The sequence below is a fragment of the Chiloscyllium plagiosum genome, unplaced genomic scaffold (assembly GCF_037043375.1).
Source record: "Chiloscyllium plagiosum isolate Xiang-an unplaced genomic scaffold, Cpla_swu_hap1 HiC_scaffold_19, whole genome shotgun sequence".
Classification (NCBI taxonomy): domain Eukaryota; kingdom Metazoa; phylum Chordata; class Chondrichthyes; order Orectolobiformes; family Hemiscylliidae; genus Chiloscyllium; species Chiloscyllium plagiosum.
The window spans coordinates 4,743,349-4,762,129 of NW_028270157.1; the positions used below are offsets into that span (position 1 = coordinate 4,743,349).

Sequence of the window (18,781 nt, forward strand, 5' to 3'; positions counted from 1 at the left end):
TGTGAATAGTTTTGGTCCCCCTATTTAGGCAAAGATGAACTTGGCATTCAAGGCAGTCCAGAGAATGTTCACAGGGTTGATTTTCTTACGAGGAGTGGTTTGGGCCTGTACTCAGTGAAGTTTAGAAGAATAGAGGTGACCTTTTTGAAGCTTGTAAGATTCTTGGGGACTGACAGGCTACATGTGGAGAGGTTGTCCCCCATGTTGGAGAGTCTAGGACCTGAGGGCATCATTTTTAAAAAAATGGGTGACCCCTTATAAGACATAGATGAGGAGGAGTTTCTTTGCTCAGAGAGTAATGAACCTGTAGAATCATTTACCAAGAGGATGATAGAGGCTGGGCTGTGAAGTATTTTAATCAATAAGGGAATCAAGAGTTCTGTGAAAAAGACAAGAAAGTGGAGTTGAGGATTTTCACTTCATCCATGATGTCAATGACTTAATGGGCTGAATAGCCTACCTCTCCTCCTCTGTCTTATGGTCTTATTAAGCTTTTAACTGATTTAACCAAAAACAGCGTGACAGCCAATTTATTTCATTACTGTTTGTGGGATCCTACCATGCACAAAATGCTTGTACAAGCCATTCTGGATTATTTAACTGCATTACAACAGAAGAGGTAGTAGGTGAATCATCACATCTCTGCATCTGGCGTCTTAAGTAGATTGACTAACCATTATTTGGAGTGACATTGTTCTGAAATGTATTGCAGTATCTGGGATCTTGATGGAAACCAAAAGACGTCATTTCTCCTGAATTCTCCAGGAATGAGCTTGTGTTGGCATCCTGAGGAGATGTACAAGGTTAGCTTGGTCTTCTTTTTCCTCCATTATATTTCTGTTTGCTGCTGTGACCTTGTGATGGAAAGCGAAAGCAATCAATTGAATCAGAAATTGGAAAGATTTGAATATTGATATGGGACACTTTGGAATATCTATGACCTCACATGTAATGAGCAAACTAAAACTACACAACAACTCTGTAAATTAATACTGGGGGTAGCTCACCCTGAAACCCTCCCAAAACGTCCACCTTGAGATTAGACTCCCTACAGTGTGGAAAAAGTTTGGCCCAACAAGTCCACACCGACCCTCCAAAGAGTAACCCATCCAGACCCGTTTTCCCTCTGACTAATGCACCTAACACTACGGGCAATTTAGCATGGCCAATACACCTGACCTGCACATCTTTGGACTGTGGGAGGAAACCGGAGCACCCGGAGGAAACCCACGCAGACATGGGGAGAATGAGCAAACTCCACACAGACAGTTGCCTGAGGCTGGAATTGAACCTCCATGCCGCCCTAGTTGTTGAAACCCATTTCTCTGTTTCAAAAGCCTCTTCAGTTACATCCCCAGGCTTTATAAAATTGCTGCTCAGTCACCCCAGTATGGGATATGCCAGTTTAACCCCTCCCAATAAATCTGATGTTACTGTCAGCGTAAATGTGAGGACCAAACATCTCAGAATGAGGCAAGCCATTCAGCCTGTCAAGCCAATACCTGCTGACTTCCAGAGTATATTCAACTTGATGATGCAATGGTGACTTTGCTTTTGTCTTTGTAGCTGATGGTGGCGCAGAAGAATGGGATCATTCGGTTTTATGACCTGGTCACTCTGCAGGCCATCCTGTCTCTGGATTGTGGGCAGATGCCATTGATGTCAGCAGACTGGTGCCTAGGCAATACCATCAAAGTTGGTGCAGTTGCAGGGAATGATTGGTTGATTTGGGATATCACTCGCTCCAGGTACTCTGCTGGGGATTTTTGGGAAGGTTGAGGCAGGTGCAGTGGGAATTGATCAAATAATCCTTTGTAACAATAACGTAAAACCTTCAATGGCCATTAGCATTGTGTATGAAAAACAAAGAGATTGAAAGAATCAAATGAGTTAAATAGTTGTGTTTGGGATGAGGAGTTTTAGGGCATGTTTGTGTATAATATATATGTAGTTTCTGAGAGTATAAATATTATTATTATAATTATTTTCATTTTTAGGTCAGAGAAGCTTTATGTTAAACTTGTATTGACTCTTGGTTAGACCACACTTGGATTATTGTAAACAATTTCACTCACAATAAGATTGATTAGAAAGACGCCAGAACAGAGAGGGTGACAGTATAGAAAGACTAAACAGATTGGGGCTCCTTTTCCCAGAAACCGATTTATGAGTAAACGGGACTTTTCAGGTTGGCAAGGGGAAACTAGCAAAGCTGTTTACAATCTACATTAATGACTTGGATGAGGAGACTGTGTGGTGCATATCCAAGTCATGAACGTGGGAGTAAGGCTATCAGTTTCTAGAGCCTGCTGTGCCATTCAATGAGATCATGGCTGACCATACATCAAAGCAACTTCCACACATTGTCCCATATTCCTTGATTCCTTCCTAGTCTCCAAGATCTATTGATTTTTGCCTCGAGCCTGCACAAATATTGAGTTTCCTCGGCTCTCTGAGGTAAGGAATTCCAAAGATTTACTACTCCATGTGAAGACATTCCAACTCATCTCAGTCTTAAATATCTTAACTCCTTACTCTGTGATCTTCTTCCCTTGAAACAAAATTAGATAGGAAAGTAAGAGTGGAGGACACAAAGGCTAATACAGAAAGATAGATGTGTTGGGTGAGTAGGCAAGGATAAGGCAGGTCGAATATATCATGGCATAAAAAAGATGCATGCTATTAAAGTCATCAAAACAAAGGGAGGCAATTGCCTAATGGTATTTTACTAGACTCTTAATCTCGAGACCCAGGTGATGTTGTGGAGACCAGAGCAGATGATGGATTAAAAATCTGGAACTAAAGAAGCTAATGATGACCATGGCACCATGACTGATTGTCAGAAAAACCCGTCTGGTTTGCTAGTGTCCTTTAAGGAAATAAACAGCTGTCCTTAGCTGGTCTGGCCTACGTGTGACTCCTAACTGTCCCCTGGGCAATAATTGCTGGCCTAGTCAGCAATGCCCATTCTGTGAATGAGTAAAAGAAATTATGCACTTGTTGGGCCAGATGCAAGGATATCAAATTTTAAAGGAAAATCAGCATGAGAAGAGAATTTTGATTGGTACACGCTTTGCCATGAAAAATGTGCCAGGTGAGTTATTCCTCAAGCATTTGTTTAAATTTAAAGCAAGGGAATGAGGTGTTGCCATGGGGAATGCATTAGGGAACACTTGCCTCGAAATTTGTGTTTAGGTGAGGAAAAGCACATTTTTTCTGTTGGACAAGTCAAGCAATTGTATGTATAATGTGGATAAGGGTGAGGTTATCCACTTTGGTACGTAAAAACAAGAAGGCAGATTATTCTTTAGATGGTGATAGATTGGAAAAGGGGAAAAAGCAACAAGATCTGGGAGTCCTGTGAGGAGAGATTGAGTAGACTCGACTTGTATTCATTGAATTTAGGAGAATGGGAGGTGATCCTAATGAAAATGTGTAGAATTCTTAAGGGGCTTGATGGGGATGATGCTGAGGAAATGTTCCCCCAAGTTGGAGAATCTAAATCATAGGGTCACAGTCTTAGGAGAATCTAAAACATAGGGTCACAGTCTTAGGAGATCATTTTCAGCTCTGATCTCCAGCATCTGCAGACCTCACTTTCTCCTCACAGTCTTAGGATAAAGGTCAGTGATTCAGGGCATAGATGAGGAAACGTTCCCTCAGAGGGTTATGATACTTTTGAGAGTGCTGTATGTGCTCAGTTGTTGAGTAAATTTGAGATAGAAGTTCATAGATATTTGAGCGCTGAGGAGATTAAGCAATAGTGAGGTAGAAAATTAGCCAATGATTGTTTTGAAGGGAGGGCAGTCCAAGAGGCCCTCTGGGCCTTCGCCAGTTTTTTCTTGTATTCATTCACAGGATGAAGGCATCGCTGGCTTGATCAGCATTTACTGCCGATCCCTGATTGAGTCAACCTCAGTGCTGTGGCTCTGCAGCCACATGTAGGCCAGACCAGTCCTTCCCTAAACAACATTAGTGAACTAGATTGGTATTTTTTTCAGATAATTGGTAATGGATTCATAGTTGTCATTAGACTCTTAATTCCAGATTTTTTTTATTGAATTCAAATTCTGTCTACCATGGCGGGATTCGATCCTGGGTCCCTGGAACATTACCTGGGTCTCTGGATTAACAGTCCAGCAATAATACCACTAGGCCTCCACTTGTTATTTCCATATGTCCTTGCATATTCTGGTTAAAAATTAATAGATATGAAAGTTAACTATATTTCTCTGTCCACATGTACTGCCTGATCTGTTGAGACATTTCTGTTATTATTTCAAATTCCCAGCGTTTGCAGTATTTTACTTTACATGTCTATTTTCTGTCTTTTAGTTATCCTCAAGAGAAGAGACCATCACACTTGGATGGAGCACAACAATTCCGGTGAGTCAGAGTTCATTCATTGATGTGAGGCCTATTCCTTTCATCAATGAAATAGTTTCTACTCAAAAGGTTAGCATCCAAGTACTGCAGAGTACTGTACAGAGCTGATCCACTTCAAATGGCTGAACTGAGGGGCAGAGATAAACCTGCATTAGACAGTTGAAAATTTATAAAGAGATTTCATTGGATTAATTATTGGGAACAGGCAGTGGGTGACAGGATTTGTTCTTGGAAATGTGCACAAATGAAGGCCATTCACCCATTGAGCTCATGCTGTCCCTTCAAAAGTGCTCTCTAATTTGTCGCAGTCCCTCATTACTTTACTTTTCCATAGCCCTGCATTTTGATCTATAATTCTCTTTCAGAAAGTTAGTTTTGAACCTGCTTCCAATACTTTGTCAGACAATGCATTCCTGATCGTAACTGGTTGTTACATTAGAGGATATACTTGGATTAATTTCTGGGTTTTCCTTCATTAAAACACCAGGTTTGGATACAGTATGTGAATAATGTGAGATAATGCATGCTGAGTGTAGTGTGTTTGAGAGTATCAGTTAGTTTGGACAATGGTCGCTCGAGGTCTGGGGTGTTGGGTGGTTCTTCATCTCCTGTCTAAATCTGTCACTGACTTGTTCATTGAGACTGAGTGGTCCATCACTCCACTGCCATTGTACCATATGACCAACAGGAAGTTAGGTAAATTTTATTTCTCCGTTAAATGTGTGGGCTTTGCTGGTTAGGCCAGTGTTTAAAGTCCTTTCCTAATGCCCTTCGGAAGGTGGCAGTGAGCTGCCTTGTTGAAGTGCTGCGGCTCAGTTGGCGTAGATACACCCACAATGAAATTTAGGATGGAGCACTAAGATTTTGACCCATTGACAGTGAAGGAACAACGCGAGAGCTCTGATTTATCCTGTTGTTTGGCTTGGGAGGAAAATTCCAGGTGGTGGTATTCTGATTTTGTCCTTCTGTGTGACAGTGGTCATGGGTTTGGAAGGTACTATCTAAGGAGCCTTGGTGAATTTCTGCAGTCCCTCTTGTAGACGGTACACATTGCTGCAACTGAACGCCATTGATGGAAGGAGTGATTGTTTATGAATATGGCACCAAACAAGCAAACTACTTTGTCCTGGATATTGTCAAGTTTCTTGAGAGTTGTTCGAGCTTCACCCGTCTAAGCAAGTGGGGAGTACTCCATCACACTCCTGACTTGCACTTTGTAGCATTGAATCAATTAACCGAATACTCAATTATCCCACAAATACTGCCCACCAATCTCGTTTGGATAATCGAGGTTCCTCTGTAGACACTTTGGTGACAAAGAAATTTATTTACTCTTTATAAATTCTTCTACTATTTGTTCCTAGATGGTCAAAAGTCAACGAGAATCTTTTTGCGACGACTGGCTATCCAGGCAAGACGAACAGCCAATTACTTGTCCATCATTTGGGTCATCCACAGGTATGGTACAAATACAACCAGCAGGGTTTCTCAATAACTATCAATCAGTTTAAAAAGAACCTCTGTTTCTTTAGACCCTTACATTACATCAGGATTTAGGAACCTACTTTGCGGTCAATTAAGTACACTTATTGAAGTATTTCTGTGCTAGCATAGGAAACCTGGCAGCCAGTTTTACTTCAGCATAGTCTCACATGTAGCAATGTGATAGTGACTAGATAATCTGTTATTGGGTGATAATTGAGCAATAAATTTGGTCAAGGACATTGAGGATAAACATCCCTCCACTTCCTTGAAACAGCATCACAGGATCTTTTATATTTGCGATCGAGAGCAGATGTGATTCAGCAGGATGTTCCAAAACATTTCTGAGGCAGTGAATTTCTTTGTCACCAAAGTGTCTACAGAGGAACCTTGATTATCCAAACGAGATTGGTGGGCAGTATATTGTTTGGATAATTGATTATTCGGTTAAATGATTCAAAGCCTCTCCTCAGTGTTTTCTGAAGTTTCCTTTTGCCTTGCTCTTCCTGCCTTGCTCCCTCTCTCTCTGTCTCAGGGTTTGTTTCTGAGCAAGCACACACTTGTGTGTAAGGGACCTGCAGCATTGCTGAAGCCTCCGCATCCTCCCCCCACCCCGTTCAATGGGATTGACACAGCGAGCATTTGCTACGTCCACTCCCCATTTAGGAGACACCGTACGCAAGCTCCCACCTCCAACCAACACCCCCCCCACACCAACAGAAAGACTGCTGCGCCTTTGCAGGGTAAGTCTCAATAAAGTACACACACACACACACACACGCAGCCCCACACACACACACGCAGCCCCACACACACACACACACATGCAGCCCCACACACACACACGCAGCCCCACACACACACACTCGCGCAGCCCCACACACGCGCGCGCAGCCCCACACGCGCGCAGCCCCACACGCGCGCAGCCCCACACACTCGCAGCCCCACACACTCGCAGCCCCACACACGCGCACATGCGCAGCCCCACACACACACAGCTACACACACACAGCCCCACGCACACACGCGTAGCCCCACACATACGCAGGCCCACACATGCGCAGCCCCACACACACACACACGCAGCCACACACACACACCCACCCCCACACACACAGCTACACACACACACACGCAGCCACCCACACACACGCAGCCACCCACACGCAGCCACCCACGCAGCCACACACAGACACACACACCCACCAACACACACGCGCGCAGCCCCACACACACAGCTATACACACACACGCGCGCAGCCACACACACACGCAGCCACACACACCCACCTACACACACACAGACACACGCAGCCCCGCGAGCGCGCGCGCCGCACGCACACACGCGTGCGTGTGCACGCAACCCCCCCGCATGCGCACGCACACCCACTGCGCACACACACACACACACACACACACTGCGCACACACACACACACACGAGCGCGCGCGCACACGCACACAGTTCTTCGCACACACACTGTCCCACACACACACACACAGCCCACCCCCACACACACAGCCACACACAAACGCACACGCAGCCCCACGCGCGCACACATGCACACGCAGACCCACACAGACACAGCCCCACACACACAGCCACTCATCCACACACACACACACACACACACACGTAGCCACACACACACACACCCACCCCCATACACACAGACGCACACGCAGCCCCCCGCGCGCACACAGACACACATGCAGCCACACACTCACACAGACACGTACGCAACCATACACACACACACACACGCGCAGACACACACGCAGCCTGACATACACACAGACATACGTGCGCGCGCACACAGACCCACCTGCACCCACACGCACACACGAGCGCGCAATCCCACACACGCGCGCACACCGACACACACACAGCCCCACACACACACAGCCCCACACACACACAGTCCCACACACACATACGCAGCCCACACACATACGCAGCCCACACACGCACACAGCCCCACACACCCACAGCCACATACACACACACCCACCCACACACACACGCGTAGGCACACACATACACAGCCACACACAGACACACACATGCAGCCCGACACACACACACGCACACACACGCAGCCCCACGTACACACACATGCGTGCGCGCGCAGCCCCCTGCACACACACGCAGCCCCACACTCACAAGCAGCCACACACACACACGAGCACGCAATCCCACACACGTGCGCGCACGCACACACAAACACACAGCCCCCCACACACACATGCACATGCCACTCCACACGCACGGAGCTCCACACACGCACACAGCCACACACAAGCGTGCGCGCAGCCACACACATAACTTTCTACTGCAACATTTTGCCAAGCTCCACCTTTGTCCTGTACAGGACAATGTTGGAGAGATTATCTGGGGAAGGGGAGTTTAATGTACACCCCTGTGTAGAACTCCAGGGAAAGTGTGGGGAGAGAGGGCAGGGGGGCCGGGAGGTCAGTCCAGGAGTGTTCTCCGCAGCATTTCAACAAGCAGGGTTCATATTTAATCACTGTAAACAAAAGATGCAATCAGTGTAGGAAACACCTCTTTGATGTAATGTTTCTATCAGGACCTCGAAATCTCCTTTGGATAATCCGAAATTCGGATAATTGATATTTGGATAACTGAGGTTCCTCTGTACATTGTTATAGACAAACTCAGCAGCCAATTTGCACACAGCAAGTTCTTGCAAATAGCAAATAGGATAATTAGCTAGAGGCAGAGAAATAAATGTTGGCAGGGAGAGCACCTCCACTTCTCTGACTCTGAATGAAGAATAGTAGCTGAGGCAGGCTGACCCTGGAGTTTGACTAAAAAAAATCGAACTTTTTTTCTGTTTTCTTTCTGCAGGCCATTTTGTTTGGCTCGGCGTCTGTGGCTTCAGGACTGAGCTGGCACCGAACACTTCCATTATGTGCAATTGGTGGAGATCGGAAAGTTTTATTTTGGATGACTGAGATGTAGAAGAATATACTTCTGTTTTTTAGCCAGACTGTGAAGTATTTTCACACTGTGTTCTGGATTAATTGAAATGAGTTGATGTGAATATTAACTCAATCCATAGCACTAAAATACCCAGTCATCAGCTGGAGATGAAAATTAAAGATTTCTCCATTGTACTTGTAATTTTGTGGCTCATTTATTTGCAACAATAGCTATTTATGTAATTTTTAAAAATGTAGTAACTTTTCTCATTCATTTACAGGCTGTGAGCATCTCTGACATTTACTGTCCATCCATAGTTGCTCTTCAAACTGGGTGGTTAGCTGCCTTCTTGTATCAGTGTGGTGTAGGTAGACCACAATATTGTTAAAGGGAGGGAGTGCCAGGATTTTGACCCAGTGACAGTGAGAAAATAGAGATTTATTTCCAAATCAGAATGATGTGTGGCTTAGAAGGTGGTGGTGTTTCCATGCATCTGCTGTCCTTGTCCTTCTAGATGGTTGAGATTTTAGTTTGGAACGTGCTGTATAATGAGCATGGGTGAATTGTTGCAGTGTGTCTTGTATCAGGTACATGCTACTGCTCTTGATAGGGCTAGTAAATGTCAAAGGTGTTAGATGGTGGGGGGTGGGGAATTAAGCAGGTTATTTTCTCCTAGACTTTGACCATTGTTGAAGCTAAGCAAGTGAAAATTATTCAGTCACATTCATTTCTTATTTTATACTGGAACTTTGATGAACAGGCTGTTGTTGAGCAAGTGCTGTTTAATAGCACCATTAATAACTTCTGACAGTACACTGAATTGACCAGATAAAAACTGAAAGAACTGCAGATGCTGTAAAGTGTTCTGAGGAATTCAACCTAAAACTTTAACTCTGATTTCCCTCCACAGATGTTGCCAGACCTGCTGAGCTTTTCCAGCGATTTCTGTTTTTGTTTCTGTAATTGATCAGGTTGGATTTGGCTTGCTTTTTGTGGACAGGACATACATGGGCAATTTTCCACATTGCCGAATAGATGGCAGTGTTGTAGTTGTTCAGGAACATGTCCCAAGGTGCTCTGCAAGAGCATTATCAAACAATATATATGACACTGAGCCACGTGAAATGTTAGTAGGACTGATGACCAAAGCTTAGCCAAAGAGGTAGGCCTTACATAGTGTTTACAGCACAGAAACAAGCCGTGTAGATCTATGCTAATGTTAATGTTAAGCCTCCTCCCGTCATATCTCATCTCACCCCATTGGCATGCTTTTCTATTCCAGACTTTAGAGAGTGTGTTGGTGACTTACTTGCTGCAAGATTTGTAGCCTCTGACCTACTCACATAACCACAGTTTTTATATGGCTAGTTCAGTTCAGTTCAGTTTCTTGTCATTGGTAACACCCTAGAACTTTGATTCAGTGATTGTGATACCATTGATTGTTGAGGGGCAATGGTTGGATTCTTTCTTGTTGGAAATGGCCATTGCCTGGCATTTGTGCAACATAAATGTTACTTTTCACATGTCAGCCCAAGCCTAGATATTGTCCAGGTCTTGCTGTCTTGGGATATGGAAGAGTTGCGAATAGTGCTGAACAATTTTGAGTCATCAGTGAACATCCCCCACTTCTGACCTTGTGATAGAACAATTTATAAAACGGATTCACTTTAACCACTCTCTGTGCTACTGATATCCACATTCTCCCCACACTTTATGAAGAAATTTCTTCTGAATTTCCAGTTGACTTTTATCACAATTATCTTATGATTTTATAAGAAAAAATATCATCTCTATGTCTAATGTATTGAACCTTTTTAAAGATAGATGTCAAGGCACCACTCAGCATCTTAGTGAAAGAGATTAAGACGCGGGGAGGTTTAGGAAGGGAATTCAAGAGTTGATGATTTCTAACTAGCAGTATACTGGGATTCGCTAAGTGAGGCAGGAAAGTTGATCATGTACGTTCATTAGCATAGTATTGGTAATCGTAATCACCTTGGACCTGTTTATTTAGTGGAGCTCGAGAGGAATTTACTCATTATTTTTCCTGCCAGTTTCCGAGAGAACAATACTAAACTGGAAAAGGAAGTGTAGTGGCTATAACCTCAATAATCATGAAGTGCTTCGAGAGACTGGTCATGGCCCACTTCAACTCCAGTCTCCCAGTCTGCCTCTATCACCAACAATTTGCCAACTAATGTAACAGGTCCACAGTGGGAGCTTTGACAAAGGGTCAGTTAGACCGAAACATCAGCTCTTTTCTCTCCTTACGGATGCTGCCAGACCTGCTGAGATTTTCCAGCTTTTTCTCTTTTGGCCACAGTGGTTGGCATTTCCCTAGCCCTGCATGCATCCCTGGAACATTGAACAATAAGGACACCTACGTCAGACTCCTGCTCATTGACTACAGCTCTGCCTTCACTGTTATCCCCTCCAGACTGATCTCAAAATCCTGTGACCTCGGTCTCACCTCCGCCCTCTGCAACTATATCCTCAGCTTCCTGACCCACAGATCGCAATTAATGAAGATCGACAACAGCACCTCGTCCATAATAACTCTCAACACTGGAGTCCCCCAGGGATGTGTTCTCAGCCCCTACTGTACTCCCTGTACACCCACGACGGTGCTGCCAAATTCCAAATGAACACCATCACCAACACAAGTTCACTGATGACACCACCATAATGGGACGGATATCTAACAATGACAAGTCAAAATATAGAAGAGAGATAGAAATCTTGGTAAAATGGTGCAATGTGAACAACCTCTCTCTCAACATCGGCAAAACCAAAGAATTGATCGTTGACTTCAAAAAGAGAGGAAGAGAACCCACCCCATCTACCCCAATGGAGCTGAGGTTGAGAGGTCAAGTTCCTCAGAGTGACGATAATTGACACCCTGTCCTGGACCTCCCACATCCATGCGACGGTAATGAAGGCACAACAACGCCTCCTCTTCCTCTGGCTCAGGAAATTCGACATGTCCACAGGACCCTCACCAACTGCTACAGATGCCCCATTGAGAGCATACTGTCCAGGTGCATAACAGCCTGGTACGGCAACTGCTCTGCCCAGGCCTGTAAGAAACTACAGAAGGTGGTGTGCACAGGCCACACCATCATGGAAACCAACCTTCCATCCATGGGCTCCATTTATATATTTATATATTAAAGCACTCCACTCCCTGTGGTGCCCACCTCTCCCTGAAAATCTTGAGGGTGTTGGTGGACACCGCGTGCTCCTTCTCCAGAGACACCCGGGTTCGAAAGTCACCACAGAAGTGGGACTGGCAGTCAGCCCTAACAACCTCCTCCATGGCCCACTGCCTGAACCTGTTTATGGCCAGTTTGGCCAGGCCCAGGAGCAGACCAACAAGGAGGTCCTCAGACCTACCCTCCCCCTTCTGCACCAGGTGCCCAAAGATCAGGAGCGTGGGGCTGAAGTGCAAATGGGCTCTATTTACACGGCTTGCTGCCATGCACCAGCAGTTTCAGGAAGTGTTTCTTCCCAGCCTTTATTAGACTGATGGACACTGTAGCGTCAAATAATGCTGATCTCGTCAAATGCACACCCTGTGCAATGGAACCTGTATGCCTCTTTTTAAGTCTCTCTGATCTCTACACACTTGCTTTTTATGATCTTCTTGTACTGCTGATAAACAAAGCTTCTCACTGTACCTTGGTACACGTGACAATCAATGAAGCCAGTGTGGTGATAGCAACATCAAACAAAAACTGCAACAGTGTAAGATGTTGGTCCACCATCATAGATCAGGGAAGGCAATGGTCTCATGGTATTATCATGACACTATTAATCCAGAAGGGCCAACCCCCGGTTGGAGGCTGAGAACACATCCTTGTGGGCTCCAGTGTTGAGTATTATCGTGGAGGAGATGCAATTGTCACTGATTTTCACTGATTACCTGATCTAGTCTACATGTGACTCCAGATCCAGAACAATGTGGTTGACTCTCAGCTGCCCTCTGAAATAGCCTAGCTCGCCACTCAGTTGTATCAGTTGCTATAAAATCTCAACAAAAAAAAATGAAACGCAGAAGACCAAACAGCGTAAGCAGTAAGTGATAGACAGAACTAAAGAAATCCCACAACCAACAAATCAGATATAAGCTCTGCAGTCCTGCCACTTCCAGTCCAGGAATTGTGAACAATTAAACAATTACTGGAGGAGGGGGTTCCACAAATATCCCCATCTTCAATGATGGAAGAGACCAACACATCATTCCAAAGGGTAAGGCTGAAGCATTCGCAGCAATCTTCAGTTTGAAATGCCAAGTGGATTATCCATCTCAGCCTTGTCCAGAGATCCCCAGCATCACAGGTACCAGTCTTCAGCCAATTTGATTCACTCCACATGATATCAAGAAATATCCAAATCACTGCGTCCTGCAAATGCTATGGGCAGACAATGTCCTGGCAATAGTATTGAAGGCTTGTGCTCTAAAGCTTGCTGCTTCCCTAGCCAAGCTGTTCTGGTATAGCTTCAGCACTGGCATTGACTCAACAATGTCAAAAAATCACCCAGGTATGTCCTGTAGACAAAAAGCAGGACAAATCTCACCTGGCAATTACCATCCTATCACTCTACTCTTAATCATCAATAAAATGATGGAAGTTGTCACCAACAGAGCTATCAAGCAACACCTGTTCAATGACTCTCAGTTTTCATTCTCCCAGGGCCACACAGTTCCTGGCTTCATTACAGCCTTGGTTCAAACAGGGGCAAAATGGCCAAATTCCGGAGGGGAGGTGAGAGTGACAGCCCCTGACATCAAGGCTGCATTTGACAAGAGTGTGGCAGGTATCAGGGGCAAACTTTTCAGTGGTTGGAAACATACCTGACAATTAAGAAGATGCTTGTGGTGGTGGGAGGTCAACTGCAGGACATCTTTGCAGGAGCTCCTCAGGGCAGTGTCTTAGCCCAACACAACCATATTCAGTTGCTTCATCAATGACCTTCCCTCCATGATAACGTCAGAATTGGGGATGTGTGTGCCAGTGCTTGCACACTATTCAGCACCATTCACGACCTCTAAGATACTGAAGCAGTCCATGTCCAAATGCAACAAGACCTGGGCAATATTCAGGCTTTGGATGACAAGTGGCATGTACAAAAATGTCGGGCAATGATCATTTCCAATTTGAGGCAACCCAACCTCCACCCTTGTTATCATCACCGAATTTCCCACTATCAATATCCTGGGGTTATCGTTGACCAGAAACTCAAGTGGACTCACCACATAAATACAGTGGGCGGCACGGTGGCACAGTGGTTAGCACTGGTGCCTCTCAGCACCAGAGACCCGGGTTCAATTCCCACCTCAGGTCACTGTGTGGAGTTTGCACGTTCTCCCCCTGTCTGCGTGGGTTTCCTCCGGGTGCTCCGGTTTCCTCCCACAGTCCAAAGATGTGCAGGTCAGGTGAATTGGCCATGCTAAATTGCCCGTAGTGTTAGGTAAGGGGTAAATGTAGGGGTCTGGGTGGGTTGCGCTTCAGCGTGTCGGTGTGGACTTGTTGGGCCGAAGGGCCTGTTTCCGCACTGTAATGTAATCTAATCTAAATCTAATCTACAGTGGCTAAAAGAGCAGGAGAAAGGTTAGGAACACTGCGGCAAGTAACTCACCTAATGATTCCCCAAAGCCCGTCCATCAAATAACTGACACAAGTCAGGAGTGCCTTGGAATATACCCCATTTTCCTGGATGAACACAGCTTCAACAACACTCAAGAAGCTTGACACCTTACAGATGAAGCAGCCTGCTTGATTGGCACTAAGTCCACAAACAACCATCCCATTCACCGCCGACGCTCAGTACAAGATACCCTACAGAAATTCACCAAACATGTTCAGACACCACCTTCCAAACTCATGACCACTTCCATCTCGAAGGACAAGGGCAGCAAATACAAAGGAACACCACCACCTACAAGTTCCCCTCAAAGCCACTCACCACCCTGACTTGGAAATATATTGCTGTTCCTTCAGTGTCACTGTGTCAAAATCCTGGAAGTCCTTCCCTAAGGACATTGTGGGTCAAACTGCAATTCAAAAAGGCAGTTCAACACCTTCTCAAGGGCAACTAGGCAGCAGACAATAAATACTGGTCCAGCCAGTAATGCCCATGTCCCAAGAATGAATCAATCAAAGTCTCAGGTGCCCTATTTAATAAAATATATCATTTCTTTGGGAGCAGTTCAGAGAAGGTTCACTAGGATGGTCAGAGGGTTAGATAGGGTGGACAGGGAGAGCCTTTTTCCAAGTATGGCGATAGCGAGCACAAGGGGGCATAGCTTTAAATTGAGGGGTTAAAGATATAGGACAGATATCAGAGGTAGTTTCTTCACTCAGAGAGTAGTAAGGGTATGGAATGCTTTGCCTGCAACAGTAGTAGATTCGCCAACTTTATGTACATTTAAGTCATCATTGGACAAGCATATGGACGTACATGAATATTGTAGGTTAGATGGGCTTCAGATTGGTATGACAGGTCAGCGCAACATCGAGGGCCAAAGGGCCTGTACTGTACTGTAATGTTCTATGTTCTATCCCTGAGATTGACTTATATGCAAAGGCTAAACACGTTGGGACTCCAATGAATAGAATTTAGAAGAATGAGCTGTGACTTCATTAAAAGATATAGAATTCACAGGAGGCTTAGCAGAGTAAATTTGAGAGGATGTTTCTCCACGTGAGAGTCTAGGACGAGAAGGCATGGTCTCAGAGTAAAGGGGCACTAATTTAAGACTCAGATGAGGAGGAATTTCTTCTCTCAGAGGGTTTAGAGTTTTTGGAACTCCTTCCCACAGAGAGGTGTGGGGGCAGACTTGTGTATATTTAAGGCTGAGATAGGTTCTTGATGAGTCAGGAAATCAAGGGTTATTAGGAAAACGTAGGAAATTGGATGTGAGGAATTTTGGATCAGCCATGATCCCATTGAATAGCGAAGTAGCCTCAAGGAGCTGAACAGCCTACTCATGTTCCTTTTTCTTATTGTCTTAAAAGCAAAATAACTGACTATCCCAAGTTTCCCTGCATAACAATTTCTATTATAAAACTAAGTGTGGCTGAATATTTTAAAGCTATTGTGCTGTTATAATCCAAGTTTTTGTAAATATTGGATAAGAATGTGTTGCTGGAAAAGCACAGCAGGTCAGGAAGCATCCGAAGAGCAGGAAAATCCTTCATCAGGATCAGGGCTCCAGCCCGAAACATCGATTCTCCTGCTCCTTGGATGCTGTCTGACCTGCTGTGCTTTTCCAGCAACACACTCCTAACTCTGATCTCCAGCATCAGCAGACCTCACTGTCTCCTCATAAATATTGGATAAGTCAGATTCCAAAATGAAGTGTAGATTGATAGATCATATTTCATTTTTTTTCTACTTTAATGGTTTTTGATTTATCCACTCACAGGATGTGGACATCGCTGGGTGGCCAGCACTCATTGCCCATTCCTAGCTGCCCTTTAACTGTGTTGCTTGTGAGATGATGTCAGAGAGCAGCTGAGAGTGAACCACATTGTTATGGGTCTGGAGTCAAATGTAGGTCAGATCAGGTAAGGATGGTGGACTTGCTCCTCTGAAGGAAATCAGTGAGCCAGGTGGGTTTTTTTTTCCAGATGGTTTTGTGGTCATCAGTAGATTCTTAATTCTAGATTTTTTTAAAATTTGAATTCAAATTCCACCATCTGCCATGGCAGGTTTCAAACCTGGGTCCCTCAAACATGAGCTGAGTTTCTGAATTAGTCTAGCAATGATTCCACGAGGCCATTGCCTTCCCAATTCAATTATTTTCCTGAAACATAAGCCCAACAGGCTACAGATTTGGTTTTAATAATAAAACAGAAGTTTATTACATGAAAGGAAACGGTGACACGGTAGTTAGCACTGCTGCCTCACAGCGCCAGAGACCCGGGTTCAATTCCTGCCTCAGGCGACTCTCTGTGTGGACCTTGCACATTCTCCCCGTGTCTGCGTGGGTTTCCTCCGGGTGCTCCGGTTTCCTCCCACAATCCAAAAATGTGCAGGTTAGGTGAATTGGCCATGCTAAATTGCCCGTAGTGTAAGGTGAAGGGGTAAATGTAGGGGAATGGGTCTGGGTGGGTTGCGCTTCGGCGGGTCGGTGTGGACTTGTTGGGCTGAAGGGCCTGTAAGTAATCTAATCTAATCTAGAAATAAAGCAAGCCATACTATCGACATATAAGGCAATTTAAAAGTGTTCAAACCCCAGCAAAATAAAATCCAATCTAACCCCAACACCATCACTTTACAGATAATTGAAATCCAGAGACATTTTCCTTCCCTGGAAACTCTGGAGGTTGATTTAACTGCTTCTTTGCAATGTAGATCCTGTGAGCTGCACAGCCTTTTTCTTTGACAACTAAGATATTAGACTTTCTCAGCTGTGAGTAACCAATGGAGAGATCTAACCAAGCCCTCCTGTTTAGAAGTTTTCACAAAATGAAACCCTTATGAGAGGTAACTCATTCATTAACTGCTCTGAACAAACTCCTATTTACTCAGACAAACCATTCTTGCAGCTAAGTTCAGTTAAATATCTTCTGAACTGAGTTCGGAATATTTGCTCATCCGAGCTTCTGCTAAACTACTGGCTGATTTTTTTTTCTTGCAATGTAAAAAGCACAATATAAACAAACTTGTCTTAATACTCCAATAAGTTTCCAATCATCTTCTCTCTGCCACATATTGATTTTAAATCAAGATGCTGAAAATACTGACTTAGTTAGTTATTGAAGACCTTCACACAAATTAACTAAACCCATGTACCACTAGTTTAAAATCTAAACTGTAGAAAATATATAAATGTACATCTTTTATCACAATAGCATTTAAATCAAGAAATATTTTAAAAATGCAGGGAAATGAAATTAGAGGGGAAAGAAAGGTTATTAATGGGACGAATGTTTGCCTCCTGTGAAACTTTCATTCCTGTAACACTTTTCACATTCTTAAGATAACTCAATGTTTTACAGCTGTCCAATGGTTACTCATAGCTGTGAAAGTCTAATATCTTAGTTGTCAAAGAAAAAGGCTGTGCAGCTCTCAGGATCAAAACTCAGAGTTTTGAAATTTGCGAATATAAAATAAAGAATTGTGGCTATTGGAAATCTGAAACAAAAACAGAAATTGCTGGAGAAACTCAGCAGGTCTAGCGACATCTGTGGAAAGAAAACAGAGATACCATTTTGAGTCCAGTGACCCTTTTTCAGGACATTTTTGTGTTTGATTTGAAATGTGGTCACTCTTGTGTGAAACTGAAAAGTTAGTGTAAGACGGCAATGAGACAAAAGGTATTGATAACCTACTTTGGTTGAATGGTAAAAATTGGTCCCAAACACCTATCAAAAATAGCAGTGAGAGTTATTTTACATCTACTTGTGAGGACTGTGGGTTTAGGAGGTGCTGTTAAAGAATTTTTGTTAAGATGCTGAAGTCTTGGGACAGTGAATGTTGAAGGTGCTGATCAAGCCAGCTGCTTTTTTTTCCCTGGATGGTGATGAGTTTCTTCAGTGTCATTGGAGATGCAGCCATCTTGATTTCTGCCTTTTAGATGATGGATAAGCTTCAAGGAGACAGGAGGTGAGTTCCTCACTGCAGAATTCCCAACCTTTGATCTACTTTTGTAGTTAAAGTAAAAATGTAAACCACTAGTTGAGAATTCATCCAATGAGGAAATGATTTGGTATTCTACATCTCTGAGCTGAAATCTGACTGCATTTGGAATCTGCTCAAATCTTTGGTTGAAGTGGAATGTTTAACATAAGTTGTTATAAGATGATCATTAGAAGTTTGGAATATGTAATCGTTGATGAAATCACATTTGATTTCCTTAAGGAGTTTCCCAACAAGTGTATCTGATAGTTGTTAACATTATGGTAATACTAATTTAGGACAGAGTCCAAGCAAATTTGGAACAAGCATTACAAATGACCTC

At 44.1% G+C, this 18,781-nt stretch overlaps 1 protein-coding gene across 1 annotated transcript in view; it reads left to right on the plus strand.

The window, feature by feature from the left end:
- nup37 (nucleoporin 37) overlaps positions 1 to 9,005 on the plus strand; it is a 44,855-nt gene extending 35,850 nt beyond the window's left edge. The window contains exons 5-9 of the mRNA XM_043708754.2: positions 713 to 803; positions 1,567 to 1,748; positions 4,336 to 4,386; positions 5,751 to 5,844; positions 8,737 to 9,005. Coding sequence (XP_043564689.2) covers positions 713 to 803; positions 1,567 to 1,748; positions 4,336 to 4,386; positions 5,751 to 5,844; positions 8,737 to 8,850 — 532 coding nt within the window. The 3' untranslated portion in view covers positions 8,851 to 9,005. The remainder of the gene's footprint in view (positions 1 to 712; positions 804 to 1,566; positions 1,749 to 4,335; positions 4,387 to 5,750; positions 5,845 to 8,736) is intronic.
- The last annotated feature ends 9,776 nt before the right edge of the window (positions 9,006 to 18,781 follow it).